We start from the raw sequence: 26,371 nt of genomic DNA, 5'->3' as shown, positions 1-26,371 counted from the left end.
TTGTTGTTGAAGTAGCCATCATAAGAGATAATATAGAGCGCACTTGTTAAGACACTGAGTGAGACAGAGATATTACATATTTAAGAGCGACTCCTCAGGATAATAATGCGGTGGTTCCCCCTTGCCTGCCACATAGCAGTACTACAGCTGCTAAAGTAAATGTTACCATGCCTGCAGTGAAATGTGTGTCACTGTACTGACCACCGTGGTCTCCACCTTCACTCATGTCAAAAAGAGCTGCTGCCCTCTTCCCCGGGTGATGGGAGGCATAATTGTTGGCGGCCACAGGTCGCCAAGCCACGGTATCTTCACAGGCTTAATGTATCATTTAGATGGCCTATCTTTCCTAGGGATAGACCCATACCACCTTGGAATGCTGTCACTTTTAGTCCACGACTGCTCATTCAACAAGTATACTCGCTTAGATCACAGCTAACCTCTATATCTAGATGTTGACACACCATTCGTAACCCAATGGACCCACTCCGTGGCTTAAAGCTCAGTCGGGAGTCCTTCAAGTGGCAGAACCTCAACTACAAATTGCAATCACTCACTCAATTACAAATATGGACCCAAATTCCTGATTGAAATTTGCATAATGAAACATACATATATCTATTGACTTACACACCTCAATAAATTTATGTATAAGTAATGATGGAGACAGGTGTATTGAAATCCCATTGGTAATGTCTCATTGTATATATATTTATAATATTTACATAAACTTTCATTTTTTAAAGTAAACAAAAAATAAATTTGCTAATGATACATACAGTGCTTAGCATGCATAAATTATTGACAATGATGATGAACTATTAACTTTTACATCAATGAAAACATCCTCATCAGAGACTGGAAATGCATAATAAATTATGTATTCAGGGTAATTTCAATCAAATGCAACAAAATTCCTTTACCACCTAACAGTATTGCATAGTAAGATGTGGCTGCTTTATACCTTATTACAGCAAACTCAACACCTACTTTACATTCGTTTGCCTGTACAATAATAATCAATCGGTGCTGCACTTTGATTGTTAAATAACATTACCCAGTCATGTAACTTTGTAAAAGGTATTTCAAAAGGCACAAAAGCTAAAAACATATAAATGTCATGTCATAGCTTCTTCCTTTCAAAAAGGACACATAACATGTAAAATTCAACATACAATATTACAATAGCAATTGCTAATCACTGGCCTACCAGGAAAGGGGGAAAATAAAAATTATTACAATCAAGAGCCACAAATGTGAGACAAAAATGTAACTCTTATACATATAATCTGGGAGGAAGGTTTTGAGTTCGTTCAGAAAATTGGGGAATGCTTTCCCTTTCAGTAAAGTACAAAGAATAATTAGTTATCTAAGAAGGGCACGGGAAATTACTTGAACAGTCACCTAGGAAGATGATCTATTTCATATAAAAGAGAGGAAAGGAAGCAATGAGCACATTCATTTCCTAAGGTAATATCTGTATTTAGTTTTTACTAAGGAAATTTAAACGAATACTATGACCTAGAGACTTTAAGACCATGCCTTTAAGGCAAAATAATCTTGTTATTCGTAGGAGATTCAAAAAATTCAGTCAAAACAATGTCAAAAAAATTCATGACTTTTGCATTAAAAGAATGGATAAAAACAATTACTTCCTCCAGGAATGTAGGATATATTAAACACTAGCATACCAATTATTCCATTTTCTCAGGTCAGGTAAAGGATACGAATGCTCTTTCCTCATGCATTCAGCATAAAAAATGTGTGGTTAGATTTGTTTAATTTAATGAGTAGAGAATTCATTTAACAAGGGATCAAATGACAGAATGGAAGGCATTTAGGTTATTGTCTATAGTCTGGAATACAGTTCCAACTAAATAAAAATGGCAACTTGTGTCCATATTATTAAGAATAATGCCTTCTACAATGTTGGATGAATGTATCGCAAAATGTTATAGACTAATATGAATGTCATAATTGGCTTCCAGATTTATGGAAAGAATATCAATAGAAAAAAAATACTCATACACCCCATAGATTTCCATCAAATAACATTCAATCATATTGGCGGAAGGGTAGTAAATGCAATGAAATGATTAAAGAAATTCAGACCACCAACAGTGGGAAATTATGTCTATTGCAAAAAGACTTGGCAATGCCCATCATCATAGGACAAGCCATTAATAACTCTGTAAAATCAGTTACCTACTAATGATTAAAAGGGCAATCTCAATTTCTCCAAAACTATTAACAATTTCCCATTGTATACAGATATTGAAGGGATAAAATTTTTGAGCAAAGAAATGTAAGCATGAAGCTACCGTGATTTCCCTGATCCCGCGATTGAAATTTGTTAACACACGGTGGGTTTTTAATAAGGCAGGTAGCAACGTAGCCATTTTTTACATTTTTAACAAGAAACTACATAAAAAAGTATTGGTCACACGAATCCCTGCAATCAATGCAACTTTCCAATCAGTGTGCAAAGGTGACAGAATAAGAGTGCAAGCTTATGCAGCGAATTTTGCACATCCTATTCCAAAACAAGGAAGATTAGGATTGTGATGCATGGAAAACTCAGCTTGAAGCTAAGAGAATTCAGTATTTGGGAAAAGAAACCTGCTTGACCATGCATTCATGATCAATCAGATACGAACACACATCAACATGTACATTAGAATATCACAGTTGGTCACGGTGAGTGGTCCGACAGAACCCGTAAAGTGGGCATCGACAAAAGTATGCAATTATTGGCTAGAGCACAACAATTAAAGGAACAATGCCTCATGACCTTCAGAGAGCAGGTCTGCAAGAAAAATATCTACAGTTTGCAGACATAATGATGACAGAGTCCAATATCTTGTGAGAGTACACTTTTACCTTAAATAAAAATGTTTTGAAGACTTCTTCCTTGCAAATAATTTGGCATGCTTCATTAAAAAGAATATTCACACCAGCAAGTTCACTTCATAATCTGCTAGAACTCCTTGTGATTTAACCACAGTCACATCTGATGAATCCTGGCAATACAATTTGATGCATGTGATGCGATGAAGTAGTGCCACTCATTTGAACTCAATCCATTTAATCATGCCCTTGACAGTAAATTTTCTTCACAAAAAAAGTGAAACTTTTTAAGCCATCTCAAAAGTAAAGAGATCTACAATACTTTAGAGATTCCCAATAGAGATAGCACTAAAATTTCATTTGGCACGTATAACCAGAAGAAAAATTTACACTTCCCGAGTCACTTCAATAACTGTGACCATTTCCACATGATTAATCCACGTAGCAGCTAAGTCATCCAATGAAGAAACATAGCACACAACTCAACAAAGTGGTTCGATTTCACTTGGCAACAATTATATCCTCAACGCACTCACTCGATAGTCACTAATATATCATTGCACACCGAAATTTTAAGATATCTTTGAATCAATAAGCAAGAAAGAGAGCACCTAAAATTTCAAGGTTTTTATCCTACATGCACATTCCCATCATATGTCAATGCCTTCTCATCAATCGCACAACATAACGTTCTACTTTGCATGGTGGATACACTTTCACTTGAAAGCAGGTTTGACCTTCACATACTCAACAGTCAGACTCTCACATAAACATCTGCAAATGCTGAAATTTTAAGCCATCTTTGAAATTAAGCAATGCAAAGCATGCTTTAAGAGTTCAAGAAAAGATAGCACCTAAAATTTCCCAATAGATCATTCCACACATTGAGACCCCAAGAGTAAGGGAAATCGGTTCAGCATTTTTCATTTCCATCTCCCATCAAACTTTCACTCCACTGAGGATAACTCGCGAGTCTTATCACTTTTCTCTGCCCTTTCACCTCGCTCACGGGCTTCAAACAATGCCGCCACATCCCTGATGCAACCAGGAGATGGCGTGCCAATTGAGGACGAGGTCGGAGAAGTGGGAACGGCACCATGCCTCTGATTCGGTGACCTTGACATCACTGGGGACACGCCCACTCGTGGTCCACAGAATGCATCTGCAGCATCATCTGATTCAGATGATGCAGCTCTCCTTCTCGTCCGTGACGACAGCAACCCAATCGTGGGTGAGAACTGCGAGTCCATCTCGGAGCAGTCTCCATCGGTGGCCGCCCTTCTCGTCCTCCTCCGACTTCGCGAGTCCCCGTCGCTCATACCGCTGCTACCTTCGACCTCTTCCTGTGGCACAGATGCCACCTTCTCTTTCAGTCTCTTCAACACCTCATCCTTCTCGCCGCGAAAGCTCTCTGAGCGGTACTTCTCCCGCAGGAATGAGCGCCGCTCTCGTTTATAGCGCTCAATTCTCTCTCGGCGTTCTGGATCATCATGGTCAGGGAAGAGCGGGAAACTACCCAGGGCAACATCGCTCTTTGTCCTAGGTGTGATGCCATCTCCAATATCACCTCTGTTATTCATCAGATCTATATGAGGAAGGAATACAACATTAATACAAAAAAATTAAAATTTCCTTCCAAATATAAATATGTATGTAGGTTTGTACTATTTACAACAAAAAATATGATATTCATTAAAGAATATTCCTCACAAATATTTTAAATATTGCAGAAGACTACAAAAAAATTTAAAAAATGAATGTCTGCAAGTTGTACAAGTGAAGCCTTAAGTGTTTGATATGAATAATTTGTAATTTGAATACTTCAGATGCAATGGAAATAAATTCATATAAGAAGTTCACATAACAAATTAGAATAATATGAGGCAAGACCACAGTTTCAAAGAGAAACTTCTAACAAAGTCAGAATGAGTTGTTGTAGTGACAAAGAGAGGGTTTGATTTGATGTCAAGAGCAAGTACACCACGATAAAAAAGAAAACTCGAATCAGCAATGTAAATAAAAGGATCCAAGGGGCACAGAGAATGAACCACTTATTATAACAAGAGACTATTTACACACACATCCACATTACCAGCATCAGGAGCATATTTGAATTTGGACAGATGTTGGAGATATTGTAAAAATACATAAATATATAAAAATCTTGGCATAAAAAATTTTCTCTGGCACTGTTTTTATTATATTAGTACAAGGAAAGTATGCATTTAAAAAATGAAAACTGGAGCCCAGTGCCAGATATGTATCCAACTAAAGAGTTCATTGCAGCTGCACTTTCTGGTACTAGCACCGATGTCATGCTAGACATTATGCAAAAGTTCCTGTTTGATTGTATTGCACCTGGCTCCCAGCACCAGCACCAGCGATACCCGTGCATTTGAAAAAGTCTTTTAGTCAATGAATCAAAGTAGCAATGACACCAAAAAGTTGGGAAAACTTGGGAGTAGACTATCTAGACCAGGGGTCTCCAGGGATCTAGATCGGATCCGGCCCGCGGTGGTCTTTCATCCGGCCCGCATACTCATTTCAAGTAGCGTGCGATTCTCACACGTTGGAGGAGGAGCATTGCAGTGCTGTACTACACGTCAAAGTCCCCTTCAACTGTTCGTAAATAAGAAATACTCCATCGGATACTTCAGTAGACGTTGGAATCAAATACATCAGTCACCGGCAAATTTGCTATCCGGTCCGCAGTGTGATTCGGAACTTGGAATGTGGCCCTCGTGGCCGAGTAAATTGGAGACCCCTCATCTAGACTAATATAACAATGTAAATGGGCAAGGCATAAATATATGCAGGCATATACATACATATTGGCAAGAATACATGCTAAACCCCTTTGAATACACCGTACAAAATAGAAAATGTATAAAATGCAAACCTTGAGAGTCAGAACTTCGGTTCATTAGGTGACCCTGGTCATCATCTGCCTCGGTTTCCTTGTTGATGTCAGGCGATGTGCGGACCCTAATTAGTTGACCACTGGAGTCACTACCTTTGGGCGTTGACTCAATCGACCCCGATGCATCGCTGCACTGAGAGGGCGAGGTCACCTTCTCACGGGCTGAAGCCAAAAAGCGATCCTCGTCCAACGAAACGCTGAGAGATGATGCGTGACCTGCACGGTTGGCCCTCGCACGCAGACAGGGGGGAGTGGGCCGACGGTGCGATGGTGCCGAAGCCCTTCGTCCTGACGTCACCTCGCCCCCTGCTTCTTCCTCACCACCTTCGTCCTTCCCCTCAAACCGGGACAACAACTCCCTGACGCTGGCTTTCCTCACCGCGAGCCTCCTCGAGTCCGACACGCTCCACGATCGACCAGGAAGGCCACGGAGAGATCCGCCTTCTGATCCCCAACTTTTGTATCCACCCTCCGTGGGGGATGTGCCGAAACCGTCCTCCCGACTCCTGAAGATCACGGCATCTCTCTTTGGTGATGGGGACTTGGGCGTCACCCGCTCAGAGGCATTGCCAATGCTGCTCGGTGCGGCATCTTCTTCGGGACTGTGGCTTCCAGTCGATGCCTTCTTGCCAGAGCCGGTCCTCAGCGGGGATCCATTGGACAGGCTGATCCCAGAAGGAAGGTCGTTGGGGGCAGAGCGCACGGGGCTCTTGGGAACGCTAGCACCGGTCGGGGGCAATGTTGTACGAGTGGGAGACGGGACAAGTGGGGACGGCAGTTGCGTCATCGGCTGGACAGGCGTGAGAGGTGAAACGGGAGACTGCTTGGGAATGGGCGAAGTGGCCGGGGGAACGGGAGAGTTCCTGGGAATGGGTGACTGTAGCGGAATCGGCGATTGCGATGGAGGCACGGGCGATTGCCTCGGGATGGGGGACTGTGATGGGGGCACGGGAGACTGTCTCGGAACAGGAGACTGCGACGGGGGAAGGGGCGAGACAGGGGGAAGGGGCGAGACAGGGGGAAGGGGCGAGACAGGGGGCAGGGGGGAATGCCGTGGGTTGGGTGAGGGAGAACCGGGAATGGGCGACTGCCTCGGGGCAGGCGAATTTGAGCTTGGGACTGGTGACTGAAAACGCGCCGTTGACTGAGTGTGGGCAGATGACTGTGAGGGCACCGGCGACTGCGATGGTGCAGGAGAGAGCGTTCGCACAGGGGATTGGTTGAGCATGGGCGAATGGTTGGATGCGGGCGAAAGGGTGCGAACGGGGGTGGCCACAGGAGAAGGGCTTAGCCTCGTCCCTGTCCCTTCACTGCTTGCTGGGCTGGAAACTGAAATGCAGACGAGTGGAGCAATGAGTGAAACTGATGACTATTGACTAAAAATGGTCATTTTATTAAGATAGAAACAGCTGCAAAAATTTTCCACTCTAATTACTTCAGCTGTTTCTATCTTATTACAATGAATTTTCATAAAGTTAACTCATTGACAATCGATCTGGGTCATTTCATCATAAAAAAGAAAAGAAGTACTTTAGAGCCCTTTATAATGATAGTTATATTTTCTAGAGCTAAATTCTTAATGCAAAATATATTGTGGTATGAACTGGCAAATGACACGATGAAAAATTGGTTTAATTAAATTAGATAGAGTGCATCCCATGGCAAATAATAGAGAGGCACGATATGATAGCATTAAAAGATTTTTATTTCATGTAGAAGAATGATAAAAGTTGTGTAAGGAATAGTGTATGCACACATTTTTACATATATGTATATTACTTGACATCAATGAGTAAAATATTTCCAGCACAAAAACTGTTAAGTGTGTCTATCTTAACGTGAACCTACAATAAAGTGGGGGTCAAAACAACCAAATTATGATTTTCTCTGAATGCATACTTATCACATGTAAGTGATGATTATTGATACGTACTTTGGTTAACAGGTTGGTAGTCGTTTCCAACCGATTAGTCAAATGCTCCAATTGGCATGGCTTCATTGGATTCTAACATCAGTATAATCAGAAGATATTTACATCGATAAATACATAATGACCAAAATTTGCACAGTTTTCTACACACAAATAATTTCACCATCTAAATTATCAAAATAATCACTAACAGTCAAGTAGGCTGCACAGGCTTGTTTCAGAGGTTCCATATGGTTCAGAGTGCTCTATAAATGCTGATCTTGCTCTATAAAATGGCTGATTGAGATTGCTTACTGATAAAATTTACCAAATAATTACTCATTGACAAGTAACATCTCGTGAAATTGAAAGAATTTTAACTAAGGATGAGTTGGTTCATAAAATATTTTTGGTTCTCGGTACCGGTCTGGTTCTCCACCATTGGTTCTCGGTTCTTGATTCTCGGTATCTCGATATGATCTCTTATTATATCAATTAATGACAAATTTAAATATACAACCACAGGAAGTGAATGAAAATAATTTCACTAAAGATGTAAATAAGCAGGAAAGCTTTGTATAAAAACTTAAGATTGTCTCCATAAGTTTATTTGCCTTGTAAAACAGTTTAAATAACATGTTGCTAAAGGATGCATGATCGACCATTATGTATATTTTATCAGACAGCCACCGGTTCTTTCTTCATTTGTATTGTATTGAAAAATCATTCAAAAATTGTATTGAAATGGTGATATTGGTAGCAAATTTTAATGTTTCTCAGGATATTAATTTCAGCAATCAAGGCTCTGCAGGTGTTCTGCATGTAATGCATGAGTGAGTGTTATACTTGAAATTTTAGATACATGCAGACAGCAGCCAAAGATAGTCCTGCACATTATGAATGAGGGCACGTTATATTGGGGAATTTAGGGTAGTTTGACTTCTTTTGAACGAGGCATGAGTATATTGTTATCATTATGAGTGCTGAGGGACTTACCTCCACTGCCAGGCTCTCCTCGAACTCTCTCCAACTCCAGCCTGACACGCCTCTCCCTGAGAATATCACGGCCAATCTCAGAGTCAAACTTCCGCCGGTGGCTGTCCTCCAGTGAAGAGGGGGAGGGCGACACAGGAAGGGACGACCTACGGCTGTTGTTCCCACTTGAGTGTGAGACCCCACTCCTTCCTGAGATGGTCCTCAGCTGAGCAAAGTCGTCTGGAAGCAACCTACAGTCTGCCGATCCATCCACTGCACCGTTAGACACTGGTGCAACCGTTTCCATGCCGTTCTCTTCTCTAACAACCTTATTCGTCTCACTAACCTTCTGTTCACTGGGGATCAAAGCTTCGCCAGAACCTTGGGGGGTATGTTCAGAAGCAACTCCTTGGTTGTTTGCGATAGGGACACCATTTTGATCCAAATACACCATATCCAGTATTTCATTCACTTCTTGAACCGATTTCCTGAAGGCTTTCACTTGCATGTACACAACTTCGGGATCCATATTTTTTCCATTAGTCACTGGTTCATCAATCAACTTCATTGTCACACTTGTGTCACTTGAAATGTTGGTAGCAGAGCCACCACGTCTAGACTCTGATGCCACTGAATCTTCCACTGCAGGCTGCTTGTTATTAATCTATGCAGGAAATAAATGTGAGAACATATATATATTACAAACACAGAACAATTTTCAGCAAGACCCTTTTATTAACGTTAGCAGATACTACATTGAGAAATGAGATATGTGCCATTTAAAGCATTTTTCAGATGAAGATACTAAAATGTCCATAAGTTATTCAGAGAGGTAAATATTTTTAAACAATTCAAACTGAAACCTTGGCCTTAAATAGCTGAATCAATATTTCTGACCAGAATTTATTACACGTACAAATACTCAAGCAATTCAACTAACTTTACAAAATCAATAAAATCAGCATGCCAAGCCAAAATTTTAAACAAAAAATATTTATACTTCATGAATGAGACTTACATAATTGCATTTTCTGCATGACTAAAAAATTCATTCGGCTTTCAACTAAAAGATTTCCTTCTTTGACTTGGCAAAACTTAAAAGTCAGAATTCAGAAACATGTTTATTGATTTTCTACATCTTTGTGAACCACTAATTAGACTTACATCAACATTCAGAAGTTCTTACAGATTAGAATGACATGCATGCCATAACTGGATGGCTACAGTTAATTACAAAATCCTTGATGCCCCATTTACATTACCATGATGGTAACTCTCAACATTTCAAACGTTAGCCATGGAAATGTGTGCAATAATCTAGATACCAAGGTAATTCATCTAATTTGTTTAAACCACTTAAGTCATTCTCCATACGGTAACTCAAGTAACCCCATTGCAGACGGAACTCAGGTAAGTACAAAATCAAAACTGTAATGCCAAAAATGGAAATAAAGCCTCCCTAAAATCTGCAATAATAGCCTGGATGGATAGGTGCCATAGGTGAACATGAAAATGGACGTTAGGAGAATAAGTTCTTCCACACTTGAGTTGCTATCTCACAAAAAAAAGAGTAAAAATTTACTACACCACCCCTGACAGGCTCTAGTATTGAGTTAACAATCCATGGGGAGGTAATGAGTTTGCTGGTCACATCATTACTCGTGTAAGGAAGTAAACTCTTACTATAAAGTGACAAAAGGAGAAGATGAGCAGAGCATTCAGTAGGTTTTACCCTTGATGTAAATTTTTTCTACACTAGACAGACTGCTCAGATAGAATACAATTTTTTTAAATTTATTTAATGCTATCACTTAATGTAACATCAAATTTACATCATCCTAAGTGTCTATCAATGGAGCTTGCTTACAACAATTCTACCAAGCTTAAAATTAAAACTAATAACAATAATAATAATTTACAAATAACTATGTACTACTAAATTAATTTAACAGTAGGTTACTACTAAATTTCATGACATTTCAATAATAACAGTTATATATATATTATAAAATATTTGGTTTTCTTTGTGCAAAGGAAACATAAAGCATCTTACACATGTGAAAGGGGGTAGTTAAGCAAATGCTTTTTCTTACCTAGGGGGGAAGAATATGGGTCAAAAATGCCCAAAAACATAATACTTGAAAGATCCCAGAGAGGTTTTCCTTTTTAAACTGTCATGACCAAATGCAATAGCCAGTTCTAGAGGGAAGATCTTAAAAAATCCTTAAGAAATAAATAATCACCTGAACATCTTCATAAACTCCATCCCCATTTTCCATGGCACACTCTGCAAAATTGGAATGTATGTTCTGGTACACTCTGCCGATGGCAGCCGTATCCAGATTCCTCGGAGAGGCAGTCGGACACTTTTTCTTCTCCGATGGAAACACTTTATTCTGCAGCACAATGTTCCCACTCTCAGATTGCCCATGCACCCACGACACATTTTCATAGGCAGGAGTCGAAATATCCACCGGGGTTGTCTCGGCCGTGGCATCGTTCACAAGAGGAGCATAGCCCACTCCCCCTTCCTCCTCTTCTTCCTCCTCCTCGTCCTCCGGCAGGGGCTCAGCCACACTGAGGGCCTCAGCGGGCAGGTCCCCTTCCGACGACGTCTCGCCACCGTGAACCGTGAAGCTCTCATTGTCCGAAACGGTGGCATCGGCACGAGAAACGGAGGAAGCATCCTCTGATGGGGAAGGATGAACCTCGGCATGGACCAGCATCTGCTGTTGCTGGTAGTGATAGTGATGATTCTGGCTGGGCCATGACCCACGTGAACTCTGAAGACTCCTGGAAAATCAAACATATTCAATAAAATATACCTAGTCAACGTTGCGTGCCTAGCATACCCATTAAGTGAATACATCCGAAGGCAGCAAATCCAAATGCCAATTATTATTTAAGTACTTGACTGGTTAAGGTAGGTTTGCATGGAGCCAGGGCCGCACAACCTAAGCGACTGCCCAAAGGCCATGTTGCCCAGGCAATGTTGCTCGGCATTTTTAATTTTCCTGATTTTTTAAATCACTAATTGACTACAAGTAGACAATCACAAAATGCTATTCGAAAAAATTTAATAGCCATACTTTTTTCTTGGCAGCCATTTTTAAAAGGGCAGCCTTGCAAATTTTGATGAAAAATGTGATTTGCGTAAAGTTTAATTTTGAAGCTATTTTAAAAGATATCAGAATAATTTAAAAACCAGTGTGTTCAGCATAAACTGAACTTTATGAAACTATTTTTATAAATTTTCTATCATACAAAACACTCAGTCAAAATCTTTCTGTAAAAACTCGGGAAAAATTTGTCAATACATACTAACTTTTTAACACGATAAATTTTTATGAAGGAAATGAGACTCACTAATACAATTTTATTTCTTAGTTGAATACTTAAAGAGCTACTTGCAGTACAATTTTTAGTGCTGAGAATGCCCTCATTTTTTTTCTAGAGCTTGTCAAACAATGCCGTAAGCCTTCTAACGTCGACGTTCGCAGGTCAATATCTAACAAGGGACTGAATGAAAACAAGTGAAAAATTTTCTATATGTTCTTTATACACATATAAACATCTCATAAAAAAACTATGACTGAGACTTCACTACATTTAGAGTGGCGGGGCAGTGTTAAACAGTCGAAATGCAACCATTCTACACGCTCGTGAAGTGCAAACAAGGGCTCGTGCAGTGCAAATTAGCACACAAGGGCTTAAATATGGCTTGTAAATTTTTTTTCGAATAGCGTTTGTGATTGTCTACTTGTAGGCAACAAATAATAAAAAATCAGGAAAATTAAAAATATCGGGCGGCAAATTTTATCCAAATTAGGTGATTTGAAATGGAATGACCCAGGGGTGACCAAATGCTCAAACCCCGTAGTGGTGGGCGACACAACAGCAGTTTGCCTGGGTAAGTATTTTGCCTTGAGCCAGCCCTGCATGGAGCATTTGCAAATTTCTCCAGCCATCTTCCATTCCATCATGAAATGCCTTTCTCAGTTCAAAATGAGGTCTATTTCATTTAAATGCCGATTAAAGTTGGAAAACATCACTCAAAACCTGTTTTTTTGATTGAGTTAGACATTCATTGTCAGGTGTGAGAAAGTGGTCTCAGGTTCCATACAATCATCCAAGTCTTACCTTAATAGGCAAACTGGAATAGTTAACAAATTTAAGCTTAAAAAATTATCAAACCAAAAGTCTTTTAATTTGGTGAACTCAGATTTTTCAAGATATAGTTTGATAGAATTTATCTTCAATAAAATTAGAATGATCACAGGTCAAGAATCCATTGGTGCAAATCTACACTAAATTCTCCTAACGGCTAATTTTTTCATTTTCATGTTTATCTTTTCCTTTACATTGAAATACATTTTCCGCGAAAGATCTGATGGCAACAATGGAAAATATGTTTTTGGTGCAGTTCAAATCAAAATTTGAAATGGAAACAGTGAAACTATTTGGTTCTAAATGTTAAAATTTGGTGAGTGAAGTTATCATTCCACAAGGATTTCAATTCAAACTTCACATGAAGAAGTGTGATCCCTCCAAATCCCTATCCCTTGTGGCATTCCCAAAACAGAGAATCCCCGAAAGTTTCCACGAGGGTAAAACACACATTAGACGCAAAATACTATGGGCACTTACCCATAGGAAGCTGGAGATTCTCGGTGATGAAAACTTCCCGTCACAGGGGGAGGTTCTGGTGACTGCGAGTCGATGTACCTCAGCTCTTCCTCCTCCTCTTCTTCCTCTTGGCTGTAGCCACTCCTCCGGAGCAAAGACGGGATAGAGGGTGGTTCTGCTTCCACTGAGTATGGCGTTGAACGCATGGGCGAGGATGCTGGCGATGGAGATGACGATGCCGGGGATTTGGATACCGGCACCCTCGCCTCCACCTTAGATCGCTTCCTCACGCCCGGCGACACGGTAGAAGCACCAGACTTCTTCTTCTTAGGAGACGGGTCCGCACTACTACCTGTATCCTCTGGTCTTGCCCTTGGCCCAGTCTGGAACAGAGTTTCATGATATTAATTACATGATGAGATGCTCATTACAAAAAAAAACTGAGAAAAATTATAAGCTGATGATACCACGATGAAACAGATTAAAAATCTTTGACGGACAACTTTTTTTCCATGCCCATGAAGGCATTTCAGCTTCGACCACCTCCAACTCTTTAAGTCTAAGATTTTGGCAAAGAAAAATTTTTCTTTGGTCCAATGTCTCATAGAAAAATTATGTTCTTCAATTATTTTAAAATCCCTGTTTAATTTTTCAATAACCAAAATTAATGTGCTGAAATGAAATCTGTTTCCACTGTGTAAAGTCTCGAAGTCTAGAAAAGTTAAACAAAACTAAGTCTTCTAGTTACTTCCAAGAATCCCTCATTCCTTTCATTTCACAGAATATGCACACAATATGCATTAAGTGTGGTGTTGTGACATAGCAAATTCTCATATCAACTCCAATAGCAACCATATAAAAACAAATTACAAATATTTTCAACATTTATACTTACAGCAAGTGAACTTCGAACAGTAGTTCTTGGCATATTGCTACATACAATCAATTAACATTTTTTTGAGACATCAACACTAAAAGCAACCACTAAAAATGTCAACTCATTTAATCAGACAGAGAATAGATGGCAACTTAGGATGTTCAGGGTACTGATGCCTGTTTCAGCAAAAATAATAAACTGATTAAACAAATGCCAATCAGCCATTGAATGCAAGCAGTTAAGCAAAAAAAGGTAAAAGGGCATTACATTGAGAAGATTATCTTCAATCATAATTTTCCATCTAACTTCCAGAGTTCCTTGTCTTCCGTGGAAGTTCAAAGTATTCCTACTCAATCCTTTTAGTTAGGGGTTTTCAGGTTTTCCCTCATTATAAAGTGTCAAGCATATATATTCAATACTTGATAAAAAGCCTTTGAAAGATGATTAAAATTGGCAAATCTCAGCCATGAAAGTCATCACCTTTTGCAATAGCTGCTGAATGAATGAAAAATAGCTTGAAGGGACTTTGTGCACCGACACTGCTCTATCAGAACAGGAGAATGTCATCAGCAATACCTGAGCTTTATATAAATGTACTCCAAGTTATCATTTCAGTAAAGTGCACCTTTCCGTATTTGGCATGGAGAATTCAGGGAGGTGGCCATTAATGGCCTATGGGATATTTTGAAAATTCTTCTTCACCCTATAATACACTAAGCTCCCATCTAATCTCTCTCTTTAAATTTTTCGTGACTAAGATATCATGAAAATGAACGTACTCCTTGAGGAGAGCCCATGAGACGTCTCCGTGAGGGATGAGGTAACAGCGGAGATCGAGACAGGCTCCCACCGCTTCCGATTGGAGTCGTTGACACCAGAGTCTCATCCTCCGAGAAAATCCTCATCTCCCTCTCCTCAAGCTCAAAGTCCAACTGGATTTCACTGAGGTCCAAGAGCCCTTCCTCCTCAAGATTCCCACTGCCATCTTGACCATCATCTTCCCTTCCGTCATCCTCCTCGGTCAGCAGCATCAACGGTTCGGCCAAGTGGTCAAAGTAAGAGTCGTGGGACACAGAGCGACTGTGGCTTGGTTTTCCAGTGGTACTCGGGGAGGATGCCCGACGGTCATCGCACAGACCGAGGCCAGTCGAGTGACCAGTTATCTGGTCCAGAACGCCCTCTATGCTTCCCAGGCCAATTTCAAGGTCGAGTGCTGCAGAATTACGGGTACTAGACCCAGCAGATGCCACTGCAGAGGACAAGGATTCTGCACTTTTCACAGGGCGCAGTCGCCTCTTACTTTGAGCAATGTCACTTTCAGTCATGGCTTTCTCCTGTAGGACAAAAAAAATATTTTTCAAAATTAGTAACCCATCCTCGAATGTTCCAAGGAACTCTGAGTTGGTGGCAGAGAGAAGTTAATAAAAATTTCTCAGGAATTCCCAAAGAATGGTCCACGCTATATGTAGATCAGAGACTCACGAGATGAGTAAAAGAGATAACTTTTGGTCTTAATCACCTAGGTAACTTCTAACATGTTACTTGAATGCCATATCTTTTGAGGGGTTACATGGATGAAGGGACTTCCTGGTCTCAGTATTGCCCCATATGGGTGGTAAAATTAGGTATCTTTATCTTTCTTGCAGGATTGCATCATTTGTAGCTCAGAGGCTCATGCGATGAAGTGTTTGAAGAAAAAGGATTACTTTTGGTCCTGATGGCTACATGACTTGTGACTTAAATGATATATCTTTTTAGCAAGATTGTGGGATCTCCCCTTATTGAAGGATAATTATACAATCATAAAAATGACAGAAGTAGAGGAGCTGCAAAGGGTAACGAATGGATGAACTGAAGTGCCTCAAGCTGAGAAATGTTTAAATGCCATAGGAGTCACTCAAATTCACAGCACATTGTGCAGTCATTACTTTATTAAAAAACAGGTACAGTGCTCCATCAATAAGAAGGGAAATTTAGACTTGGTCACCTTGCTATAATTGATTAGGAGCAGACAAATATCTGTGATAGGCTGTTCTCTACTACCCATCCTTCTCTTCTCCTTCAATTCATCGTCTTCTTGTCTAAGATGTTGATTTGTCCAGAACAGACAGAGAAATATAAATGAGGAGAGGCCATAAACAATTTCTCTTTACGTCAGTAATGAGAAGCACACAGAAATAACATTCCTCATGGTATTGATGAAGCTAAAAACATCACGACTAGAAACTAAGGATGGGTTGGTTCCAATGCTTTGTAGATTCCGATTCCAGTTTGGTTGCCGGCATTGGTGCTCGGTCCAAGTTCAAAATCTACATTTCAGTCCTGATTTTTAAAGCTATTAATGGTTTTGTTCGCATGTCTACAGTGTGAATTAATTTTTTAAAAAGTGCAAAAATCATTTCAATACCTAAGCTTATTAACTTAGGTTCCAATTTCAGCTATAATCTCAAGAAGTGGTGGAACCAAAAACCAGTGAAGAGAACCAACCCATTCCAACTAGAAAAATTTATCCATGAAACTATGCAAAACCCATGCAACTGCACATCTTTGTAAAAATAACACACCCAAAAATATGAAACAATGAAACACAGCAATGCAACTTAACTGACACCAGGCCAACTGAAACCATCAATTGAAGCAGATGAGAGAGAAGATATTTCATTGCTGTTACCTGTGTGACTAGTTCGGTTGGTGCTACCATTCCTCTGACCTGTGTAGTGGATGCCGTGGTTGAAGCGCATGACGTCACCCCTCCTCCAATGGCACTTCTTTTCGAAGGCAGGGACGATGTCGACTGCTGTCTCTGAGCTTGAGATTGACCCTTCTTCAAGAAGAAAGACTTCCACCCGAGGCCTGGTGAGCGCTTAGATTTCAGGCTACCGCTTCCTCTTTTCCTTGCAGGCATGTCGATAACTGTGTGATATTTCGCTGGAAGGTTTGCTGGCCCACCACCTTCACAATTGAATAGAGAATGAATAAGACATTAGCATGAGATAAAAATGGGGTAAAGCAATGACTATCCATTTTAATAAATATATAATATATAAAATAGCATGAAAAATTTAATAAATATTGAGTGAGGAATAAATGGATAATGATAAAAAATAGTTAATACATTCACGATCATTTTTATAATAACTTTTACCTCAGTTTTCATGCTATGGTTTCCTCGCATCTTTTTTGTTCATTCAGTTTCTATAATAAACCATATTATGAGTGACTTCATCAAAGCATGAATCTTACATTCATGCTGTTATTAAGTACTTTTGGACAAAATTTGTATCACTTGAACAACCATTAATGGCATATTTGGGTGAACTATTGATACCAGCTGACAGAATATCAATTCTTTCAGAATACACCCATAAATACTAACCAACTTCAATGTATTCTTGGTCAGCTTTTCCTGTGGCTGCCAAAAGAGCTCTTGTCCTGGCTTCCTCTAATGACAGCAGTTTAGTTGGTGTGGATATGGCCAACGACTTGGGCCTACTTCGCTTAGGGGTGGATGTAGCTGTGGGGAGTCAAGAATACAGTTCAGTCAGTACTTCATATTGAAAGATCAAAAATATCAAAGAAGGTAATAAATTCCCTAAAGACAATAGTCTACATAGAGTGTGTAATAGAAATAAGCTAAGCACTACCACAGAGTTTTTGTTGTACAGTATGAACTAGAGGCCTGCAAGTGCACGCAAAATCTAGTTTTCCCTTCATGTACAGTTGAATGAATTGCAGTTATCCACTTTTTTAAATAAAATTTAATGAGATGATTAGTTTCAATACCCTGAATTAATTGCAAGTCTGGTTAAGTCAAGTCTGATATTTATTTATTTATCTATATCACCCAGAAAAAAAGCAAAATGAGGCCTTTACATGATAACAAGAAACAACTAATGATTACAAACATCCAAGCCCTGGAAGGCTAAGCAGTTAAGGCAGCGAATCATTTGAGCTTCTCCCTCTCTCTATGTGTTACACACTCTTATTGCAATCCAGGAGATGCCAGAAATTATGAATGAATAGTAGAGATGTGCGAATAGTATCCGCAAAAACTCGAATACCTCGAATACTAGAAAGTATTTGATATTCGAGGTCTCGAATAGTTATGCTAAAGGTACCGTCTCGAATACCTCGAATAGTTTGAATTTCGCGTCATACACTGTCGCACGCACGTCATTGGTAGTTGACTCCGAAAAATGTAGAGAACTGTAGTTGTTTAGTGCACGCAGTGCTGTTTTAGGCAAGTTGACGAATTACATCAAATTCGTGGATTAGAGCGGTGAAAAGATTTTGACGTGGGGAACCGAAAATGATCGGGTGAAAAAATCCGAAAATCCCAGATTCCCCCCACAAGGAGAACCTCAGTGCCGTGGGCTAGTAACTACGTAGCACAATTCCCAAAATCTGCTACCCCCTCCATCCATCAGCCCTCGGCCCCTCTTCCGACGCTTTCCTCATCTCAGAAATCAAACAAAAGGCCCCAGCTCGCGCAGGGCTCGTATTACGAAGACCTTAAATCAAAAGCTTCAAAAGAAAATTTCAAGTTACAGGAGAATAATAGAATTGTGTTCAATCCCCCCCCCTGACCTTTGAATCCTTAAAGGAAATCTCAATTACTCGCCAAAATCCTGGGTTTCCTGCTGCATAGGCAACCTAGTCAAACATTTCCGTATTCATAGCTTTTTTCGTCCCCCCTGAAAAACGATAGATCGAGGTTCCACTGTACACCTTTTTATTTATACATTCATCAAGGGAAATAGAAGAAAAAACGTACGTTTAATATGCTTTGCTCAATTCTAGTATTCGAGGTATTCGAATATTCGAGCAATGATTTAAATTCGAATTCGATATTCAAGTTTGAGAAATCTGCTATTCGACCCATCTCTAATGAATAGCAATTGAAACACATTATTCTGTTATTGATAGTTCAGGGACTCCAAAAATTAATGGCCTCACGACTTGGTACGCAATGAATTAGTGAGGAGAGATATCAGACAGAACTGTACAAATAAATACCAAAAATACAATAGGAATGTTAAAAAAAAGAGTTGTTGAATAAGGATTGCTCTAACTACCGTTTTCTTCAGCAAAAGCAGCCACAAGTCTGGGGGAGACACCGGGAGGTAGTTTGTGCTGGTCTGGTGACAGATGCTGTAGAGGACGCTGTTGTCTCAGCCTCTGGCCCATCAAGTTGCCACTCTTGTCCGAGCCACCAAAAATGAGGTCTGCATAGCACACCAGGAATTCGGTGACAACAGCCTAGGGATAAGTGAAAATTAATCGCTATAGATTTTATAACTGATGACTTCCAGCTTTACTTTGAGAAACCTCTCCATATTGGAAATAAAGGAATAAAACTTTGTAAAGTTCACTATTATATTAATAGTAGCTGACCCGGCAAACGTTGTTAGCCATATAAATTATTTCAAGTGATTATTTTGGTGGTCAAATAAAAAATAACTGATTCATTATAAGTGTGTGGGGATGTAGTATATGACTTAAAGAGGAATGGAGCGTTGTGAATGATGACAACCTGTAAAAATAACCTTTGCACAGCCGTGGTGGATTCAAATTACAAAGCAAAATAACTGGAGATCCAATCTTCAGTAGTAAACGGTGCGATGACATGCCTGGCAAATCCAATGAGTTAAAAAACTCTGCTAGATAATTTACAGCTTCAATGGCATCGCAAACTGTATCGATACAAGAGATGTCAAAAATACATCAACAATACTGATGGTCGTCAAGAGGGCAGTGAGCCAAAAACGCTAAAATTTCAGCTTTTTTTCGGATGTTTTTTTCTAAATTCACCATAAATCACATGGAAAAGGAAATTAGACTTCAAGAATAAGAATGTACATTTCATTTTCTTTCCAATGGTATATGTCTCAACTTAATGTGACCATTATGACTAATTTTATTCAAAAAAAAAAAGGTCTGCAGTCATTTAAAACCAACTTTACATGTATTTCTTATGGAAATTACTCAGGGCCCAGAAGAAGAATGAGAAATAGTTTACAACATATTCTTAGTCCTACTAAACATACATACCAAATTTCATAGGAATCGCTCCAGCCGTTTCGGAGGAGTTTGGAAACAAAAAACCGTGACACAAGAATTTTATATATTAAATGGGCATGAACAGGGTTTCATAATGTAGAAATTTGTTATGAAACCCGGGTTGTGCCAGTATTAATATAATAGGGAACCTTACAAAGTTTTATACCTTTATTTCCACCATAAATTTTTTCAAACACATCACAATCAGTTGATGTTTTAAATGGCCCTCAAGCTTTCCATGAATTTCATGTGAAATCTGGGAAACTTTCACATTGTGATATATTCGTGTGACAATCAATTGCAGCCATGAGAATTTTACATGAAATGCCAAGAGAGAATTTGTGGGAAATACATGCCATGACAAGGAACGAGTATGTTATGAGTTCAAATCCACTCATAGCTTTCGTCTATCTTTTTAATTGCTTTCATTTTTTGTTGCTTAGGTTTCTAAACCAGTATTATTAATAGTGGCCAAAGCTCAATGCTACATTTATGCATCATTGTGTTATTTCACTTTTCATATTTACAGTGAATATGCACAAAAAAAAATCGACACTTCACAGGCAATTCTCATTCCATTCCCCCAATTCAGCATAGAATCAACAGTCTCCCAATTTCTTTCACCCAGGAAATTCACACAGAAATCGCACCTGGCAAGTACCTATGTGAAATCAGAGGGGAAGGTGTTCCTATTCACAGACTTTTATCACAAAAATCACAGGAAATATTTTCATAGGTATTTTTATGTCATGACAATAGTTCTGTAATCAAAATAAATAGCAATTCATTTTTTCTCAGTTAAACTAAAAGTTTTCAATATTTGATCACTCTAACACTTTTTCTACCTCATTCCTCAACTTCATTTATTTTTTTAACTCTCAAACTTATACCAAAACCCTTCAATAACATAACCACAATTCAACCACATCTAATTCAAGTCAAGAATTAAGGTGTGTAATGCTCCTTCAAAGAAAGAAACCACTAATGTCCTTCAGTAAAACTATCTAAATAAAGGCCACTGATTTTAGATGTACCAACTTGACATGTTAACTACTCGTACTTCTATATAGTACACAAGAAATGTCTTGGATGTTAAATATTTGGATCATTCAAAGAAAAAGGTGCAGCAAACAATTATTTTCAACGGTTAAAATGTTTCCAATCTTACTCAAGGAAAATTCTACAGTGTTTCAATAAATTTTATGCAACAAAGATAATACTGCTAAATTCTGGACTTTTACCTGTACTCCAACTCCTTGCAATGCTGCAACTCCTCCAACTTCGAGTTCTTTGCATCGCAATAGATTCGGAGCCCATACAATGGCCACATTCCTTGGAGTCATTCCTGTATCTCCTCCTCTTTGAGCAACTCTTGCCAAATGTTTCATCAGGTACTCAAGTGTTCTACAAGACAGAGAAAAATATAAGAAAAATAAGCCATGACATACAAAAGGCACAGCCATAATACATACATATTTCCCACCATGCTAAAAAAAAGGAAAAGCATAAAAGCAACACAATGTATGTAATTGGGAATAACATAGCCAGAATCCCTTAAATTAAAATCATTCAAATTTTTTCATAAGACTTGGAAGAGACAACATCTTTCATTACCCACATTAATAGCGGCATATGGTTTACTTCCTTCCCATTGCCTTAAAAGCCTATCCATTTACCCATCTGAGCCTTAAGTCTACCCATATGAGCCTTAACCCTTTCACTGCCATCTTTTACTGCCCCTTGCTGATTAAGCGAAAACTGCCAGGGGCCGATTTATCTTTACTTATTTGACTTTTTTTTTCGTGATTGTGACCTTTTCAACGGCTTTAATTTAAGTAAACCCCCATAATTTATCTATGGTTATAGGATATAAATGTATCTTAAGTATTGGGAAAAAATATAGATGCATTAAATAAAATTAAGTAGCTGAAAAATTTTAAAATCTAAAATGTTGCAAATTCCAGAAAATAGCCTCGGCAGTCTTCGCACATCCCACTCAAAATGGGCTGGCAGTAAAACGGATAAGCCTATCCATCTGTCAGTTTCTTGAAGCGTTCAATAGAAAAGAACAAACACATTGCTACTGGTGAAATTCCTTGATGGGATCCACTTTTCAATATTTATTGAAAGTTATGGCTTATTAATTCATTTTTGATTGTGACTGGAATGACTTTTGACAACATTTATGTTCTGGACCAATCACAAAATAACAGCCAGCTGGTTGACTATTGACAAGTGTTACCACAGATGGGTATATTGACTATTTACATTGATCACAATCATTAACCGAGATGAAAATTGCTTCACCATCAACAATCTAAATTGACACTCAAAAATTCACAGCAAAAATAATGCAGTCATTTCGAGACACTATTAAATACTCAATGTTCAAAAATCTTAATGATGGCTTCAATCAATCAAACAAATCAAAAGCCTACTTTCAGCAATCTTCACGGACTGTGTGAAAGGTTTTTTACGCACTGCAAAGCTTGTGCAAACCCATCATTGTGTGAGTTTCAAGGGAATATAACAAAAATACATTGATGCTCACCTATAATGTGGGGGTGGCAGGCTCTTAACCACTTCACGCATCAGGGACAGTCGAGAATCGTGGGGTGCTTGAACGGCACTCACAAATCGGTGATAAAGGTGGTAGGTGCAGAGAGGGTTTGGCAGTTCACGAAAATACATTTTCAACAGGGAAGCCACCGAATGGATATCCTGAAGGATGGCTTCGTCTTCATACAATCCCGGCACTCGATCTTCATCAAATGCATTTCTGCGGACAAATAAATAAGTAGTAAGATCAATTCAGATCGAGAATTAAAACTGATGAAAACACAACCAAAAGATGAATTTAAGAGATTACAAGGGATTTAGAGTGAAACTTACCTCAATTTCTGAATGTTTGATGTGACTCCAGAGAGTCGGTAGATTCCATCAACAATACCATTTGTTTCTATGAACTCAGCACAGCATTTAAGGACCATTGGAACTGAAAATTAAGCAATTAGGTGAATTCACTTAATAATTTTAAACACTTTGAAAGTCAAACTGTGGAAGTTATTGACATTAATATCAATATTAAAATATGAGCGGGGTAGAATAGCAGAAATAGTAGAAAGTTAGTAAACTTCTCCCGATAAGACTGGCTGTATTGAATTCCTGGCTGATAGCATTTGAAAGCACAATGATTTTATTACATGTTCAATGAGTTTCCCCTCATGCTGATAATTAAAACCTACATGCACATTTAAAACATAATACAAGCCAGCATATTGCAGGATAGTCAACTTCAAAACTCTACCCTTAAATGAAAAATAATATTACAGCAGTGTCTACAATATCTATTGTTATCTCAGCCATCTTCAAAAGGTAAAAATCAGACAAATCTTAAGGTAAACATAAATAAAAGGGTCTAACGACAACCCAGCATTAATGGTTGAACTAATCAGAACACCATACAATATACCATGTTGTGTTTCCAGCTTTAATTTTTAATCTTGGCGATTTCAGACCAAGCACATATCATTTTTCTCATTCAACTCATTCGAAATTTTCATTATTTTTTTTGATCTTCCAAGTGATATCAGAGTTTTTTTCAGATCTTTCAGACATTATTAAATCTCAGGCATTTTGTCAATTTCCCAATTCATTTTGATGATTTAAAAAAATGTTATAGTAATTGTTTTCAGCAACAAAAATTTTTCCAAAATAATTCAAGTAACTGAACTTACTGTCATGGCCTGAATTGAGCAAATGCTCTCCAAGATCACAACCAAACACCCTCTCTTTAAGGATTCCCGATTGTTTGAGGCGCCTCCTTGATGGTCGAGAGAGAATAAAACTCCTGAAAAGAGAGATGAGAATTGCAATCAGTAACTGATATTTTCATAAAAACAAATGCGCAATATACTTAGAAATTCAGGATACTTTTCCAAATGGATAGTATGATAATTATTGCTATACCTGAAAAATGCAATCAGCTTCCCATGCTTCCTCAAGACAGGTTTTGATGGTAGCGGCACGCTGGCTCCAGATGATGGTGAAGCCACGATGATGCCAGAGGAAGCAGGGGATGGGGAGGACGATGCCGTGGAGGCACATGATGATGCTGGGGTCGCCACGGTGGGTGCTACCGTCGTCCCGGCTGGAGATGTGGGACCCGTGGCACCGGTGGCAGAGGGTGCGCTAGTGTTGGCCAGGGAATTCTGCTGAGAGGCGGCAGGCACCAGTTGGTGTAGCAGACTCCTGGGCACCTTCTCCCCAATCAGGGCGACGCACTCGCATGGGAAGAACCCCACTTCAAAGCCTCTCTTTCCACGCCACCACACGCTCTCCTCGGGAGGTGGCATATCAATCACCGAGATCATATCTCCAACCTGAAACAACGAGATCAAAAGGTCGAAACAGGTCCAAAATCCCAACCCAACCCAATGCACTGCTACAATGTGGAAAAAAATAGGGTATCTCCATGATAGAAATATACACTAAAGTATACACAAAAGTACACATGAAATAAATACAAAATTACAGAAATATAAATGAATACACATTACTTAATGGGCAAAAATGACCCATTCTATTCCATGCATGTTTCACAAAGCACATGTTCTCTCAGAACCGAAATTGCAATTCACTACAATAATGTGGTAAATGTAAGGGAAAGTTAAGTCATGCCAAAAAAACCATTCTCCCCCATTCTCAAGGGAACACAAATGTTGCTGCCCATTTTTTATGAGTTGGTGATATCATTAAAGTTCCTATTTATTAACTTGTTCAGGGAGAACCTAACACTGAGAAATTGCTCACCAGAATGAAAAAATAATTAACCAATTAGATGAACAATAGTGCAAAATGCATAGGCCTGGCTAAATTAAAACAGTATGGCCTTTGGCTGAAATACCTTCAAGATTGAGGGACCTTTCATGAAATAAAAAGTACAAATTATGATGTGTAACACATGACAGCCAGGTAAAATAGTAAAATTGACTATTGAAAATTCTATGTTGGAGCTAAATTCCACAAACCCTTCACTCAGTACCTTGAACTAAAGGATAGTTTGGATTAGCGAGTGTGGCACTCATGCCACTAAGCCACAGGCATTTTAATTTGACACTAGAAGGATGGTACAGGTCATTTCAACCCACACATTACATTCACATAAAATTTAACTCCTTATTTGTCATCCCATTCCTCTGAACCTATGTGAATAGGGTGGTTTCCTATTATTTTTTTATTGCCTTAATCGAAAGATTATTACTCCTGGAGCACGTATTTCGCGCTTTTAGATTTTTAAATGACAATATCTATTTTTCGCGATTAAATGAAAAGTGAAAATTTTCAAGCGCGCGAAAACGCGACGCTCAAGTATGAATGCCGGGAAATATCTCCGTACGTCGTATTTCTGGTTCCCCCTCCCGCCCGGTGAGGTGACCTTGAGGCGAGGCTTAGCGCTGATACGTCGCAGGCTGCCAGCGGGTAGCTGAGTACCTTGCTGAATGGTAGCGCTTGGCTTAAAAAAGGTTTATTAATACCTTATCAAACGAAGAAAACTTTCCGACCTTAGCCAGTTTTAGTAGGTGATTATTAAGACATGCTTCCCTGAGCTCTGTGCCTCATGCATGCATTGGTAACCTCAGACGATGTATAACTCCTATCCTCTCGTGTAGAAACTAGGTCCCTGTGACGTCACGTGGAGTGGAATCGCATGGGCGCCAATCTGGCCTTTTTCAAATGAGGATAAAATTTGACCCTTGCCATTCGTCTAAACCGGTATTTCAAAAACCAAATAATTTGTGTATTATGAATACACTAATGGTGGTTAACGAATCGCAATCGATGCTTTTCGTTTTCTTTCATTAAGGAAACTACCCTATTAGTGTATTTTTACTTATATAATACAAATATAGAAATAATATGCAGTAATTGTTCAAAGGGAATTTGAAAATGAAAATAATGTACGGAAGCAAGGCTATGCGTGCTTTTCATCCATTGCCTCTGTCAGCTTTGAGGTTAAGTTTTCTCTCTACTTTGACTTCAACAAGAAGTTCCATTTGTTGGAGAACAATGATTAATGGTAAATTACTAATATATTATTTATTCTATCTTGGCATGCATTGGTTTTCATGGGTAAAATGCGGCAAAAAAATAGGGCACC

The 26,371-nt window shown here is 39.1% G+C and overlaps 1 protein-coding gene across 1 annotated transcript in view; it reads right to left on the bottom strand.

The window, feature by feature from the left end:
* Positions 1-691: 691 nt before the first annotated feature.
* LOC124154413 overlaps positions 692-26,371 on the bottom strand; it is a 716,264-nt gene continuing 690,584 nt past the window's right edge. Inside the window, exons 6-19 of the mRNA XM_046528115.1 lie at positions 24,181-24,593; positions 23,949-24,061; positions 23,104-23,206; positions 22,763-22,990; positions 21,453-21,615; positions 19,227-19,410; positions 17,528-17,665; positions 16,823-17,103; positions 14,931-15,485; positions 13,296-13,657; positions 10,892-11,441; positions 8,670-9,312; positions 5,744-7,093; positions 692-4,429 (exon numbers count right to left, since the gene is read on the bottom strand). Of these exons, the coding sequence (XP_046384071.1) occupies positions 3,792-4,429; positions 5,744-7,093; positions 8,670-9,312; positions 10,892-11,441; positions 13,296-13,657; positions 14,931-15,485; positions 16,823-17,103; positions 17,528-17,665; positions 19,227-19,410; positions 21,453-21,615; positions 22,763-22,990; positions 23,104-23,206; positions 23,949-24,061; positions 24,181-24,593 (5,721 nt within the window). The 3' untranslated portion in view covers positions 692-3,791. The remainder of the gene's footprint in view (positions 4,430-5,743; positions 7,094-8,669; positions 9,313-10,891; positions 11,442-13,295; positions 13,658-14,930; positions 15,486-16,822; positions 17,104-17,527; positions 17,666-19,226; positions 19,411-21,452; positions 21,616-22,762; positions 22,991-23,103; positions 23,207-23,948; positions 24,062-24,180; positions 24,594-26,371) is intronic.

Source organism: Ischnura elegans, chromosome 2 (assembly GCF_921293095.1).
Source record: "Ischnura elegans chromosome 2, ioIscEleg1.1, whole genome shotgun sequence".
In the NCBI taxonomy this organism is placed as follows: Eukaryota; Metazoa; Arthropoda; class Insecta; order Odonata; family Coenagrionidae; genus Ischnura; species Ischnura elegans.
The sequence above is the reverse complement of the archived record's forward strand: the minus strand, read 5'-3'. Positions and strand labels throughout refer to the sequence as shown.